This window comes from Nomascus leucogenys, chromosome 15, assembly GCF_006542625.1.
Source record: "Nomascus leucogenys isolate Asia chromosome 15, Asia_NLE_v1, whole genome shotgun sequence".
Lineage (NCBI taxonomy): Eukaryota > Metazoa > Chordata > Mammalia > Primates > Hylobatidae > Nomascus > Nomascus leucogenys.
In genome coordinates, this window is record NC_044395.1 from 59,816,082 (window position 1) to 59,829,533 (window position 13,452).

General features: G+C 36.1%; 1 protein-coding gene across 1 annotated transcript in view; it reads right to left on the bottom strand.

The window, feature by feature from the left end:
• ACER3 (alkaline ceramidase 3) overlaps positions 1–13,452 on the bottom strand; it is a 165,325-nt gene that overhangs the window by 97,637 nt on the left and 54,236 nt on the right. The window contains exon 2 of the mRNA XM_003254680.4: positions 2,365–2,475. Within this exon, the coding sequence (XP_003254728.1) occupies positions 2,365–2,475 (111 nt within the window). The remainder of the gene's footprint in view (positions 1–2,364; positions 2,476–13,452) is intronic.

Below are 13,452 nucleotides of genomic sequence, written 5' to 3' on the forward strand. Positions count from 1 at the left end.
GGTAGTTTATAGATTCAATGCCATCCCCATCAAGCTACCAATGACTTTCTTCACAGAATTGGAAAAAATTACTTTAAAGTTCATATGGAACCCAAAAAGAGCCCATATTGCCAAGTCAATCCTAAGCAAAAACAACAAAGCTGGAGGCATCACGCTACCTGACTTCAAACTATACTGCAAGGCTACAGTAACCAAAACAGCATGGTACTGGTACCAAAACAGAGATATAGACCAATGGAACAGAACAGAGCCCTCAGAAATAATACCACACATCTACCACCATCTGATCTTTGACAAACCTGACAAAAACAAGAAATAGGGAAAGGATTCCCTATTTAATAAATGGTGCTGGGAAAACTGGCTAGCCATATGTAGAAAGCTGAAACTGGACTCCTTCCTTACTCCTTATACAAAAATTAATTCAAGATAGATTAAAAGACTTAAATGTTAGACCTAAAACCATAAAAACCCTAGAAGAAAACCTAGGCAATACCATTCAGGACATAGGTGTGGGCAAGGACTTCATGTCTAAAACACCAAAAGCAATGGCAACAAAAGCCAAAATTGACAAATGGGATCTAATTAAACTAAAGAACATCTGCACAGCAAAAGAAACTATCATCAGAGTGAACAGGCAACCTACAGAATGGGGGAAAATTTTTGCAATCTACTCATCTGACAAAGGACTAATATCCAGAATCTACAAAGAACTCAAACAAATTTACAAGAAAAAAACAAACAACCCCATCAAAAAGTGGGTGAAGGATATGAACAGACACTTCTCAAAAGAAGACATTTATGCAGCCAAAAGACACATGAAAAAATGCTCACCATCACTGGCCATCAGAGAAATGCAAATCAAAACCACAATGAGATACCATCTCACACCAGTTAGAATGACCATCATTAAAAAGTCAGAAAACAACACGTGCTGGAGAGGATGTGGAGAAATAGGAACACCTTTACACTGTTGGTGGGAGTGTAAACTAGTTCAACCATGGTGAAAGACAGTGGGGCGATTCCTCAAGGATCTAGAACTAGAAATACCATTTGACCCAGCCATCCCATTACTGGGTATTTATCCAAAGTATTATAAATCATGCTGCTATAAAGACACATGCACACGTATGTTTATTGTGGCACTATTCACAATAGCAAAGACTTGGAACCAACCCAAATGTCCATCAATGATAGACTGGATTAATAAAATGTGGCACATACACACTATGGAATACTATGCAGCCATAAAAAAGGATGAGTTCATGTCCTTTGTAGGGACATGGATGAAGCTGGAAACCATCATTCTCAGCAAACTATCGCAAGGGCAAAAAACCAAACACTGCATGTTCTCACTCATAGGTGGGAATCGAACAATGAGAACACTTGGACACGGGGTGGGGAACATCACACACTGGGTCCTGTTGTGGGGTGGGGGGAGGGGGGAGGGATAGCATTAGGAGATATACCTAATGTAAATGATGAGTTAATGGGTGCAGCACACCAACATGGCACATGTATACATATGTAACAAATCTGCACATTGTGCACAAGTACCCTAGAACTTAAAGTATAATAATAAAAAAAAAAGAAAAGAAAATGAAAAAAATAAACTACTAGAAAGAATCCACTTTATTTGGTATTTTTTATTTATTATGATGATGCAAGAACATGACAGAGGACAGAAGTGATTTCACTACGTTAGGCTCTGGTATAGCTGATTTACCCATGCATCCAGTACTTATTGAGGAACACTAAACTGCCAGACAATGCGGATGCAAAGATGATTAAGACACAATCCTCCACCTCACAGTCAAGTAGAATATAACATAAGTCACAAAAGGTTTGATGGTATCCTTTCCAAAAAGTTTAAAACTATGCAAAACTATACTATGTATACTTTTAAGGATATATACATACATAGTATAAACATGAAAACATAAGAAAATGATAAGCATCAAATTCAGCTCTTGGGGATGGGCTGGGAGGCTGAGGGGGTTACAATCAAGGAGGAATACAAAGGAGTTTCAATTTTATCTGTAGTAATTTCCTTAAAAAAGAAAAAGATCTGAAACAAATATTATAAATTGTTAGGACCTGACAAAACTGGGTAGTAAGATATGTGGGTATATTTGTTATATTATCTCTATTCTTTTTTGTATGCTTAAAATATTTTGTAATTTCTAAAACATTTTATTCAAAATGCAGTTCAATTCACTGGCAAGGTTTTTGGAGTTTTAACTAAGAAGTTTCAGAATATATTCAAGTTATGTAATAACACAAAATTGAAAACTGCTTTTAGAAATCAACGAGAAAAATGGCCCATTTGAATACTGTACATTTCTTCAGATATAGTGTTATACATACCTGTGAGTGCTAAATAAGAAGCAATGTACCGTTTTTCCAGACCGTCTCTAACACTCTGAACTGCACCGAACATTGGAGGTATAATCATGATCAGGTTACTCACTGTATTCCCTTTAAGAGAAAAACATAAGAAGACATTTAGGTTAATCAATAGCACTTTAAATAAAGATACATTCATGTAGCCTTTAACAACAATTACACAAGTAACTTCTCAGAAAGATATTTTCAAAGTGCTGAAAAAAAATTCTGTACTCACCAAAAATTTCTCACAATAATCCAAATAAAATAAAGATACTTCAGACAAATAAAACTAAAAATTTTCCACCAGCAAACCCACTAAAGGAAATTCTAATTTCTAAAGGCAAGCAAGAAAAAGATCTCAGGAAGAACCTCAGAGATACAGCAAAAAATGAGTTGGGGAAGGCAGCCTATACCGATGCACTGAAATTGTGGTCCATGGATGCAGTATGACACGATGAATACAGGATTGGCTTAATTTTGTTACTTGGAATACAAAAGCAACAAATTGCAGTTTACATTTTGTATATCTCTTTAACATTTCATTTTTCTAGTAATGTTTTAATTTCTAGTTTCTGTTTCTAGTAAAACATAGAAGGCTTAATTAATGGATCCTAATTTGATCTTTGCTCCTGTCTTCACAAAAACAAAGTGCAAACATGAATAGCAAAGGAATAGTAAAAAACCCCAGTAGAATTTATAAGTAAATAACATGGAGAAAGAAATGGCTAAACAGTATTTTATAAATTTGATTATCGGATGAATAAAGTGGCACAATATTTTCCAAATTTCAAAAGAATGATTTTCAGCAGAGGTGCTAATATCAAGACAAATAATCAATTCACTGAGAGGGTAAAAGAAAACATTTTCAGTCAAGGATTAAAAAAATATACTTACAACATATCTTTTCTCTGGAATCAACTGGAGAATGTAATGAGTGCAAACAAGGAAACTGACCATGAGAAAGGATGACATGAGAGCTAAGAAACATGGGCTGCAACACAGGAGAGAGGTTCAAAGAAAAGGCTCAAGACTGCAAAAGGACCAGGGACCACACAGTCCATCCAAACTGCGGCAGGAGAACCAAGAACTGCAGGAAAGAAATTTCCAAGAAGAAAAGGAAGAAAAGGATAGACAATTTGATAAATTAAAAAATTTTGGGAAAAAAATGCCAATGGGCATTTGACAGAAGTGTTGGAAAAATTGTACTATAACTCATTCAACCAGTCCTCTATAACTGTAAACATTCAGGTTATTTCCCATTCTCACTATTACAAGCAATATTGCAATGAATAACCATATATATTTACAAGTGCAGGTAATACTGCAATGAATAACCATACATATTTACAAGTGCAGGTATATCTGTAAAATAGATACACAAAAATGAGATTGCCCAGTCAAGAAATAAATCTATTGGCCCAAAAAGTAGTAAAAGAAAACATGGACGCGTTGTTCTTTCTTTTACAATGAATAAGGATGGGTATAATTTTATGTTCTTTTGTATTTCTTCTCCTATGAAAGGTATTTCATGCCCTTTGCCAGTTTTTCTATTGGTCTTTCCTTTTTCTATAAGAAGGAGCCCTTCTTGTAAAAGGGATATTAATATTAACCCTATGTATTTGCTGTGGACAAAGTTTTGGCGCTTTTTTTTTTTTTTTTTTTTTTTTTTTTTTTTTTTTTTTTTTTTTGACAGAGTCTTCCTCTGTTGCCCAGGCTGGAGTGCAGTGGTGTGATCTCAGCTCACTGCAGCCTCCACCTCCTGGGTTCAAGAGATTCTTGTGTCTCAGCCTCCCGAGTAGCTGGGAACACAGGTGCATGCCATCATGCCCAGCTAATTTTTGTATTTTTAGTAGTCTACACAGAAAGAAATGTTACCATAGAGTACACTATCTGGCTTAGCAGTGCACATTATTTACATAGCCATACTGATATTATGGATGTTACATCCTAACTATTTATTTAGTAAAAAATTATGCTCTGACTTTATTGAGAAACTATAGTGGGGAAAGCAGGGATGGTATAAAAAAGCAAAATCCCCAACCACCAAAACTAGAAGACAACAGACAGTATCTTAAATTTATAGATCCAGAAATAGGACTGTAAGCAAGTTATTCAGAAATCTGGAGCCAAATTAATAAAAAAAAAAAAATAGCTGGCCAGGGGCAGTGGCTCACACTTGTAATCTTAGCACTTTGGGAGACCAAGGTGGGAGGATCGCTTGAGCCCAGGAGCTCTAGAGCAGCCTGGGCAACACAGACTCATCTCTATAAAAATAAATAAATACATAAATACATAAAATAAATGTTAACAAAGTTATTGCCAGACTTCTGTTTCCACACAAGATGAAGAAACAAGAACCAGATTTATCCTCTTACCTGAAATAAGGAGAAGAACGGAGAAGAGGGAAGGGGAGGGGAGACAAAATATATGAAACAACTATTTTCAAGACAATAGACATTAGGCAATGATTCCCGAGAAACCAAGAAACAAACGGAGGCCCCTATGATTGCCCCTAACTTATTGCCTGGAGTACTCAAGCCACAGCATAAGGAGGGAGTACCCAGGGGGAGCTTGGCAGGCTGCCTGATGAGGAAACAAAGCAGGGAGTTCAGGAAGACCAAGGTGACTAGATTTCACAGGAGACAGTATATGAGAGACAACTTCAGAGAGAAAGAACTCAGGAAATCTATAAAGGGCCCCCTAACTATTCAGCAGAAGACTGATCAGCAGATGTATATGAGCAAACTAGTCGAAGCCAGGAAAGAATCATGGTGAAAATATGAGAGGGAACAGTACCAGGTGTTCACACATAGCCAGTAGACACATAGCCAGAGACAGTGCCTATTACCACAAGCTGAAATAGTAAAATTTGTATCACACTGGGCACTGGATAAAGGAATCAAGAAGGCCTGGCCTCTGTAATAGGGAATAGCTAGTACTAGACAGAACCCTGTTCCAGACACACCTAACAAATCACAAAAGCAAAATCCAAAAGGATCAAACTGTTTCCAAGTAGCTTCACTGAAAATCAGAACAAAATTCAAGACTATTTATAGTAATACAAAAATTATTCAGCACCTAACAAAGTTAAAAAAAGCATGTTGTCTGGTATTCAATCAAAGATTACCAGGCATACAAAAAAAGCAAGAAACATGATCCATGAGGGAAATAATCAACTGGAACCAACCCAGAACAGATGTTAGAATTAGCAGACAAGGACTAAAACAGATCATAAAAAAGGCTAGAAAATGAAAACTAATCTACAGTGACAGAAAGAAGATCAGTGGTTGCTGGGGGAGAAATGGTGGAAGAGTTCAATGCAAAAGGAGGGCTTACAAAGGAATAAAATAAAACTTGGAGGTGAAGGATATGTTACTATCTTGTTTTTGATGGTTTCACAGGTACAAGCCAATGTCAAAATTTAATTTGTACACTTTAAATAGGTGCAGTCTGTTTTGTATCTCAATTATACCTCAATCAAGCTGGTTTTTTTTTTTTTTAATTTTGCTTCTGGGGAGTAGAATTGGACAGTGGGAAGCAAAGAAGGGTTGGGAAAGAGCATTGCCTTCTGGTTTTGCTAAAGTTGTTTAGCATTATCTAGATTTTTAATCTTTTTTTATATATTGCTTTGATAAAATAAAAATTAATACAGAAACCATTTAGGAGAGGGAGTAAGATCATTGGGAATAGTTTCGTAGATGTATTAAGATTTGAGCTACACCCTGAAAGGAGAGAAAGGAACAAAAATATGCTGAGCCTATTAAGTACCAGGTACTGAACTTTATATTTTACATGTGCTATCTTACTTGCTTCTCACAACCAATCTTGTGAAGTATTATTGTCCCTATTAAAAATAAACAGTAAAAGCAGGTTAAGAAATTATACAATTTACAGTATACAATTCCAAGTTCTCACAATAAGCAAATGGTGGTGGCAAGATTTTATTCCAGGTCTATCTGTTCTTATAGCCAATGTTCCTCTCACTAGATGTACTAGAACAATGTTCACACAGAGGGTGCTTATTAATATTATTGACATTATATTATAAAACATTATAATATTGACATTATATTATGTCATTATTATATTAATAATGAATTATATTAATAAATTGACATTATAATACATTAAATCATAATGCTTTAAAAATCATATCAAAGAGTATTTTATTCATAATATATTAAATGAATTTCAAACTGTACAAAGAATAAAGTAATTTGCCTAGGTGGAGTATGAAAACGTAAGGCGGGGAGCCAGATAGATTGAGAGTTATATATCCAAACAGCAGTTGTCAATAGTTTTAATCAAACCTGTAGGAGATGTTGAATATTTTACCATTCAGGAGTGTCCTAAGATTCAAACTAATGAAAATCTTTACTGATGACTAAGATAAAGATGGAAGCATGCCCAAACATACAGATAATATTAAATTTAGCTGAAATGTCAATAGTATGGAAGTCAGTATTACATTCCAAATTACCTGCAGGCAGGGAGTGGAGGAGGGTCTTACAAACTAGATGAAACTCATTTAAGGACAATGCACAAGTTTTACAAATTAGAATGAGGAATTGCAAACCACAAATACAGGCTTGTTAGAGAGAGTAAGGACAACCCTGACAGAAAGTTCCAAAGACAGAAAGATGACAGTAGGCTATTCTGGGAGGAAAATCTCAATATATTAGTATTCACAGGTAGAAATGGAAAGAGCTAGATAGTGGTCCTCCTACTTTTCTCTGCTTTAATTCAGCTTCTCTTTGGGATGTTTATCTATTTGTGGCAGCCTAAACAAAACAGAAATACTAAAGCATTCAGAGTAGAGACTCATATAAAGGCATAATATACTAAATAAATAAAACACAACATATAAGGAATGGAACGACTGCTATCTTCAAATATCTGAAGGATTCCTGGGTCAGACTGACAATCTGAACACGTAACTGCAGTTTTGGTGTTACAGATATAATTTACAATAGCATCAAAACACATCACATATCTAGGAATAAATCTGACAAAGACGTATAAGACATAATACTAATAAAAATCCCAAATGGTTTTGGGTACAAATTGAAAAGCTGATTCTAAACTTTATATGAAATACAAAAGGCCAAGAAGAGCCAAGACAATCTTGAGTAACAACAAACCTGGAGTATTTACACTACTAGATATCAAGGCCGACTAACAAGGTTAAATAGAACAGGTAAGATTATAAGAACATACTAACATTTACGGTCACCTGATTTATGACAAACATAAGCCTGCAGTGTATTAGGGAAAGGATGGTCTTTTCAATACAGGATACTGGATCAACTGCATATTTATATAGGAAAAAAATTAATCTGGATCCCAGGTTCACACTCCTTACCCAAAAATAAATTCCAGATGGGAGCTTCTCTGAACCCATTCTGGTTCAAGGGCTGCCCAACTCGATAAACAATTAAAAATTTGTTTTAATTAAAAATAAATTCCAGATGTACTATAGATCTAAATGTAAAAGGTAAAACAATAAAACTTTCAGAAGAAAATATGGGAGAACATCTTTATCACCTCGGAGAGGCAATGTTTTTTTAAGTAGGACATGAAAAGGATTAACCACAAAGGCAAAAAATTGATAAATCAGGTAAGACTGTAAAGTCAGGAAAAAAGAATAAAAGGTTACTTTTAAAAAGCTGATTTAAAGAATAATAGATATGTAATTGCTTTGTAAATAAGCAATGTAGCTCATATAGCTATACATGTTAGCTAATTTAATTTTACTAAGCAAAATAATGCACATAAAATGATCGTGGACTTAAAACTTTGGGTAAAAAAATGGTTTCAGCCCAGGCATTGTGGATCATGGCTATAATCCCAGCACTTTGGAAAGCCAAGGGGGGAGGATCGCTTGAGCCCAGGAGTTCGACACCAGCCTGGGCAACATAAGGAGAACCCATCTCTACAAAAAATTTTTTAAAATTATCCAGGCATAGTGGCACTTGCCCGTGGTCTTAGCTGCTCAGAAGGCTGAGGTGGGAGGATCGCTTGAGCCTGGGAGGCTAAGGCTGCAGTGAGCCATGATCACACCATTGCACTCCAGCCTGGGTGACAGAGCAAGATCCTGTCTGGAAAAAAAAAAAAAAAAAAAAAAAAAGTTTAAGTCAGAGTTCAATCAGAAAAGATAAACCAGAGTAATTTGAATAGACAATTATTAACTTATAAGAGTACGGAGAGACAGGCTAGTCACAAGTAAAGAAAACTCTACAGAATAAAGGAATAGCAGATGTAAGGAGCAGCCACTACCCCTAAGGCTGAGATAGAGCATTAAAAAAGAGGTTTCCCCAAGGCTGAGATGCAGACCTTGCTGGAGAAGGCATGACCATGGTTCACTGAATAGCCGAGAAGTTGCTGTGGTGCTATGCCCACAGAGCTTGCTGAAATCTACTGTTCAGAACTTGTCATAAATCTGCCCTCTAGGGTGCCAGCTAAAGCTAATCACATAGAGCAGGGAGGTAGGTGGGCAGGGGAAGCTACTAACCACTAGGTGCTGCTGACTGCCACGTTCTGCAATAGCCTGGCACCAGAAGCTGACCAAGCTTTAAGAGCTGGGCACTGGGGAAGTCTCGGCACTGTAGGAGCCAGAAGCTATTAAGCCACTTGGACTGCAAGAGCTGGCGCCAGAGAAGTTGCCAAGCCAGCACACCAGAACCAGGAAGGAAAAGCTCTTCCTCTTGCAATGTCTCTCTAGCGCCCTCTATTGACAAAATTTAACATCCAGCCAGCTGTCAAAGGAAAATATTTGACAGCTTAGGTCCATTTTCACCAACCATGCAATGAATGTTGAACTCAGAGCTAAGAAGTAATAAATTGATAACTATCACAATTATAAAACTATGTTTTCATCAATCATGACTTGGCAAAACTATAGTTGGTGAGGTTTCCCTAACCAAGAAATTAAGAATAAACGTCTAAGCAGGTTAAATAATGAATTTCCCCCTTTTTCCATATTTTCTACAATGTTGCTATATTGTCTTTATAATGGAAAACTAAAGTATTAAAAAGATGAATGGTAGAAAATAAAATTACTTCTACTAAGAGTTTAATTGGATTTGAGGTTAACTGCTTCCAGAAAATTCAATTAAAATTTCTGTTCTGGAAATAAAAACGAGATATTCATTCATACACCACACAATAGTGTACTAAAATATTTTGAAAACTTTTTTTCTAGAGGGAAAGTCTTATTTTGACATAGATTTAGATTTTTGAAAACTATGATATTTTTATACCCCCAAACACATTCTCCTTATAATATAAATTACAGGCAAGACTGACAACGTTACAGTAATTTCACGATTTCTTAATAGGCAAACTTATCTTTCAGCAAGGTAAACGGAAACTCAAATATCAAAAATATGAGAAAGAAAGTTTGGGGAAAAGCACAATGTGCAAAAGGGTACAATTTAAGAGAATTCTGAATGAAGATACTGTAGGAAGGTGTTTTCTCATAGGACAGTAGGTGGAGCCAGTGTGCTCCACAATCTAAACGGTTTTCCAACATTTGGCTGAATACATAAAACCCTGAGGTGACTGGATAAACAATTTAGAGCTCGGTTGTATTTACAACTGCAAAACCATCACCCAGAGCTAAAGATAAATAAATAGAAGCATTAAAATCTAGTGAAGCTGAAAAATGATCTATATTGCTTCATTGCCACTGTGAAAAGCCCTCCTGCACAGTTAGCAAATTAGCTTGATGAAAGCTGTAACTGGTTTGAGCCTGAAAGCAACCCAGCACTCTTCCCCAGTGCAAGTTCATTTTGCCAAATATTTTACTGATTCTGCAGATGTTCAAATAATGTTAAACATTCCCAGAGCTTCAGAGACTTCAGAGCTGGATGTAGATAGGGAGATCATCTAAATTCATCTTCACAATTTAGAGTAGGCATCACTGTGTTCCTATCTACTACCACTTTCTAGCTGTGTGAACCTAGGCAACTTATTTATGCTTAAGCCTTAGTTTCCTAACCTGCAAAATGGGTAAAAACAATTATATTTAAATTACTTAAATAATTGAATATGACAAAAATAATAAATATGACCAAATAACACATATAAAGATTATTTGATATGAGAAAGATCCATTGAATATTATATAGGAACTTCCACAATCTTGGTGTATTAAGAATTAATATCTATATAGTGAACCTGCACATGTACTCTTGAATTTAAAGTAAAAGTTGAAAAAAAAACCCACATAACTACTTATGATATAAATAAAAAGTAAAAAACAAACAAAAACAGGTGCAACCTGGGAATTGTGTTGGTACTTGCACCAGCTCAAGAACAGTTATCACAAGGGAGAAGGTTTGCCTTCTAATCCAGGCCAGTAACAAAGAAAGTTATAGGGTACTCTGGTTCACGCTAAGCTTAAAGAAAAAAATAATAATAATAACCATCATATAAACGCATATTACAGTACAAGGGACTCCTTCCAGTAGCTTTAAATTAAGATAGATATCAGAAGAAAAAAAAAAACAGGAAACCAAGTGTGTCTTACTTTGAAAAATGATAAACACAAATGTAATTCAATTTGACAAACATTTATTAAGTATTTTCTACAGGCAAGGCACTAAATTGGGAGCTAGAAGAAAAATTAACAAGTGAATAACTTTGGTACCTATCCTGAAAAAGTATATATAAATGTAGCAGGAAAGACAGACAGGTAAACAACTAGCAAAAGAGAGTGATAGGAACAAAGAGTACAAAAAAACCAATATACTTAGGGGGAGGGAGAGAATCCAAGATGGGCTTCAGTAATTAGATAACACTTAAGCTATACTTTGAAAGATAAAAAGATATGCAGGAATGCGGGATTTTTATTACTACAAGAGTCATTCTATTTCTTTTTGTTGTTGTTGTTGTTTTTGAGACAGGGTCTCACTGTGTCGCACAGAGTGAGTTCAGTGGCACAATCATGGCTCACTGCAGCCTCGACCTCTTGGGCTCAAGTGATCCTCCCACCTCAGCCTCCTGTGTAGCTGGGACTACAGGCATATGCCACCACTCCCGGCTAATTAAAAAGAAAAAATTTTCTGTAGAGACAAGGTCTCATTATGTTGCTCATGCTGGTCTTGAACTACTGGACTCAAGCAATCCTCCCACCTTGGCCTCCCAAAGTGCTTAGATTACAGGCATGAGCCACTGTGCCTGGCCAATTATGTATATTTTGGTTTTTTTTGTACTGACAAGGTCTTCTTATGTTGCTCAGGCTGGTCTCGAACCCCTAAGCTGAAATGATCCTCCCACCTCAGCCCCCCGAAGTGCTGGGATTAGGCATGAGCCACCGTGGCTGCCCTAAGTCATTCTATTTTCTTTGGGATATATGTAATAGTTTAGAAAAATATTTAATTTATGAAAATTAGTTTTTTCACATTATTTTTAAAAATATGCATTACACATTCACTTTATTGCATGTTAAGTATTACTAAAAATATTTTTAAACCACCAATATTGCAGAGAAATATTTCCTGGGTAAGGGGGAAATTGTGCAGATGGCTTCTGGAAGACCTCCGGTCTAGGTAGGTTTATGGTGAAACATTTCATCTAGAAGTCTGGGCCTTTTGTCTTCAGTTTGCTGGAACCCACATTCACTAAGCAGAGCTTGTAATGATCATTGGGACCCAGTAAAAATGGAAATGTTCGTGTTAAATTCAAGAGGAAGTACATTGTAGGTTTGGGAAGAAAGGCCAAGTACACAGTGGTAAAGAGCTAAGAGAAGAACTTGGGAGCTCCATATCAGATATGGCTTAGGTAAACTCTTGCCTAACAAGACGAAAGTTACAGGGGAGGGGAATGACTCTGTACAAACAGCATTTACAGGTCTGAAATGCTGCTTTGGAGAAGAATCAAAGATGAGCACACTGAGAAAGATTTAAAACAGATAAGCATGATGAAGTCATGAGCCAGAGAAGAACAAGGTAAGTAACAGGGTCTTGAAATCCCTAGAGAAATAGTTGGTGAAATGAACATTTTTTATTTATTCAAAGGTCAAAAAGGGAAAGTTTCCAAACTATGTTCAGGAATGAAGAGGCATTATTGAAATGACATAATCTGAAAATGGTTATTTTGATAATCCCTTCTTCCTCTCCACTTTTACTGAAACTTCTTTAAGGGCCCAAATCAAATCCTACCTACATTTGGTGAATTTTTGTTAATCATCCTACTCAAAATGACCACTCTTGTTACAGCACTTACCGTTTTAACCTCTCACCTGGCACTTAGCACAGATTGCCTTGCATAGACAGATCTCTTTTCACTAAATCTGATCAACTGATATTTATGACTTATCTCCTCAGTTACATTTCTTGAGGGCAGCGGCCTTACATTCATTCAATAGCAAATACCCACTGATCATCTACTACAAAAGGCTCTATAAAGGAATACAAAAGAAAACCAGACAGACTGCCCTCATGCAAATTAAACTAGTTCCAACTTTTCAAGTGTACAGATATTTAAAACCTAATAGATATTATTTCAGATGTGATTCAGTTATGATGTAATAAAGTTATTCTTTACCCCAAAATTAATTTAACAGATTCATCCTTCACCCCAAACTAATTCTAGTATAATTTTTCATTCACTTTTCATTTACTTAGAATTAAAATGCATCAGTCAAAAATCATGAATGTATAAGACCTTTAAAATGCATTTTAAATTTAGACTAAATTAACCTTAATTACTAAAAATACAGATGACTTATTACTGTTAAAATCTCACAAAAGATACCTTCTACATTTGATACGGTTAGGTTTTGTGTCCCCACCCAAATCTCACTTGAATTGTAATCCCGAGGTGTTGAGGGACCTGGTGGGAGGTGACCAGATTATGTGGGTGGTTCCCCCATGCTGTTCTTGAGACAGTGAGTGAATTCTCACAAGATCTGATGGTTTTATAAATGGTAGTTTTTCCTGTGCTTGCACACACTCTCCTGCTACCATGTGAAAAGGTCCAAGTTTGCTTCCCCTTTGCCTTCTTCCATGACTAAGTTTCCTGAGGTCTCCCCAGCCATGTGGAACTGTGAGTTAATGAAACCTC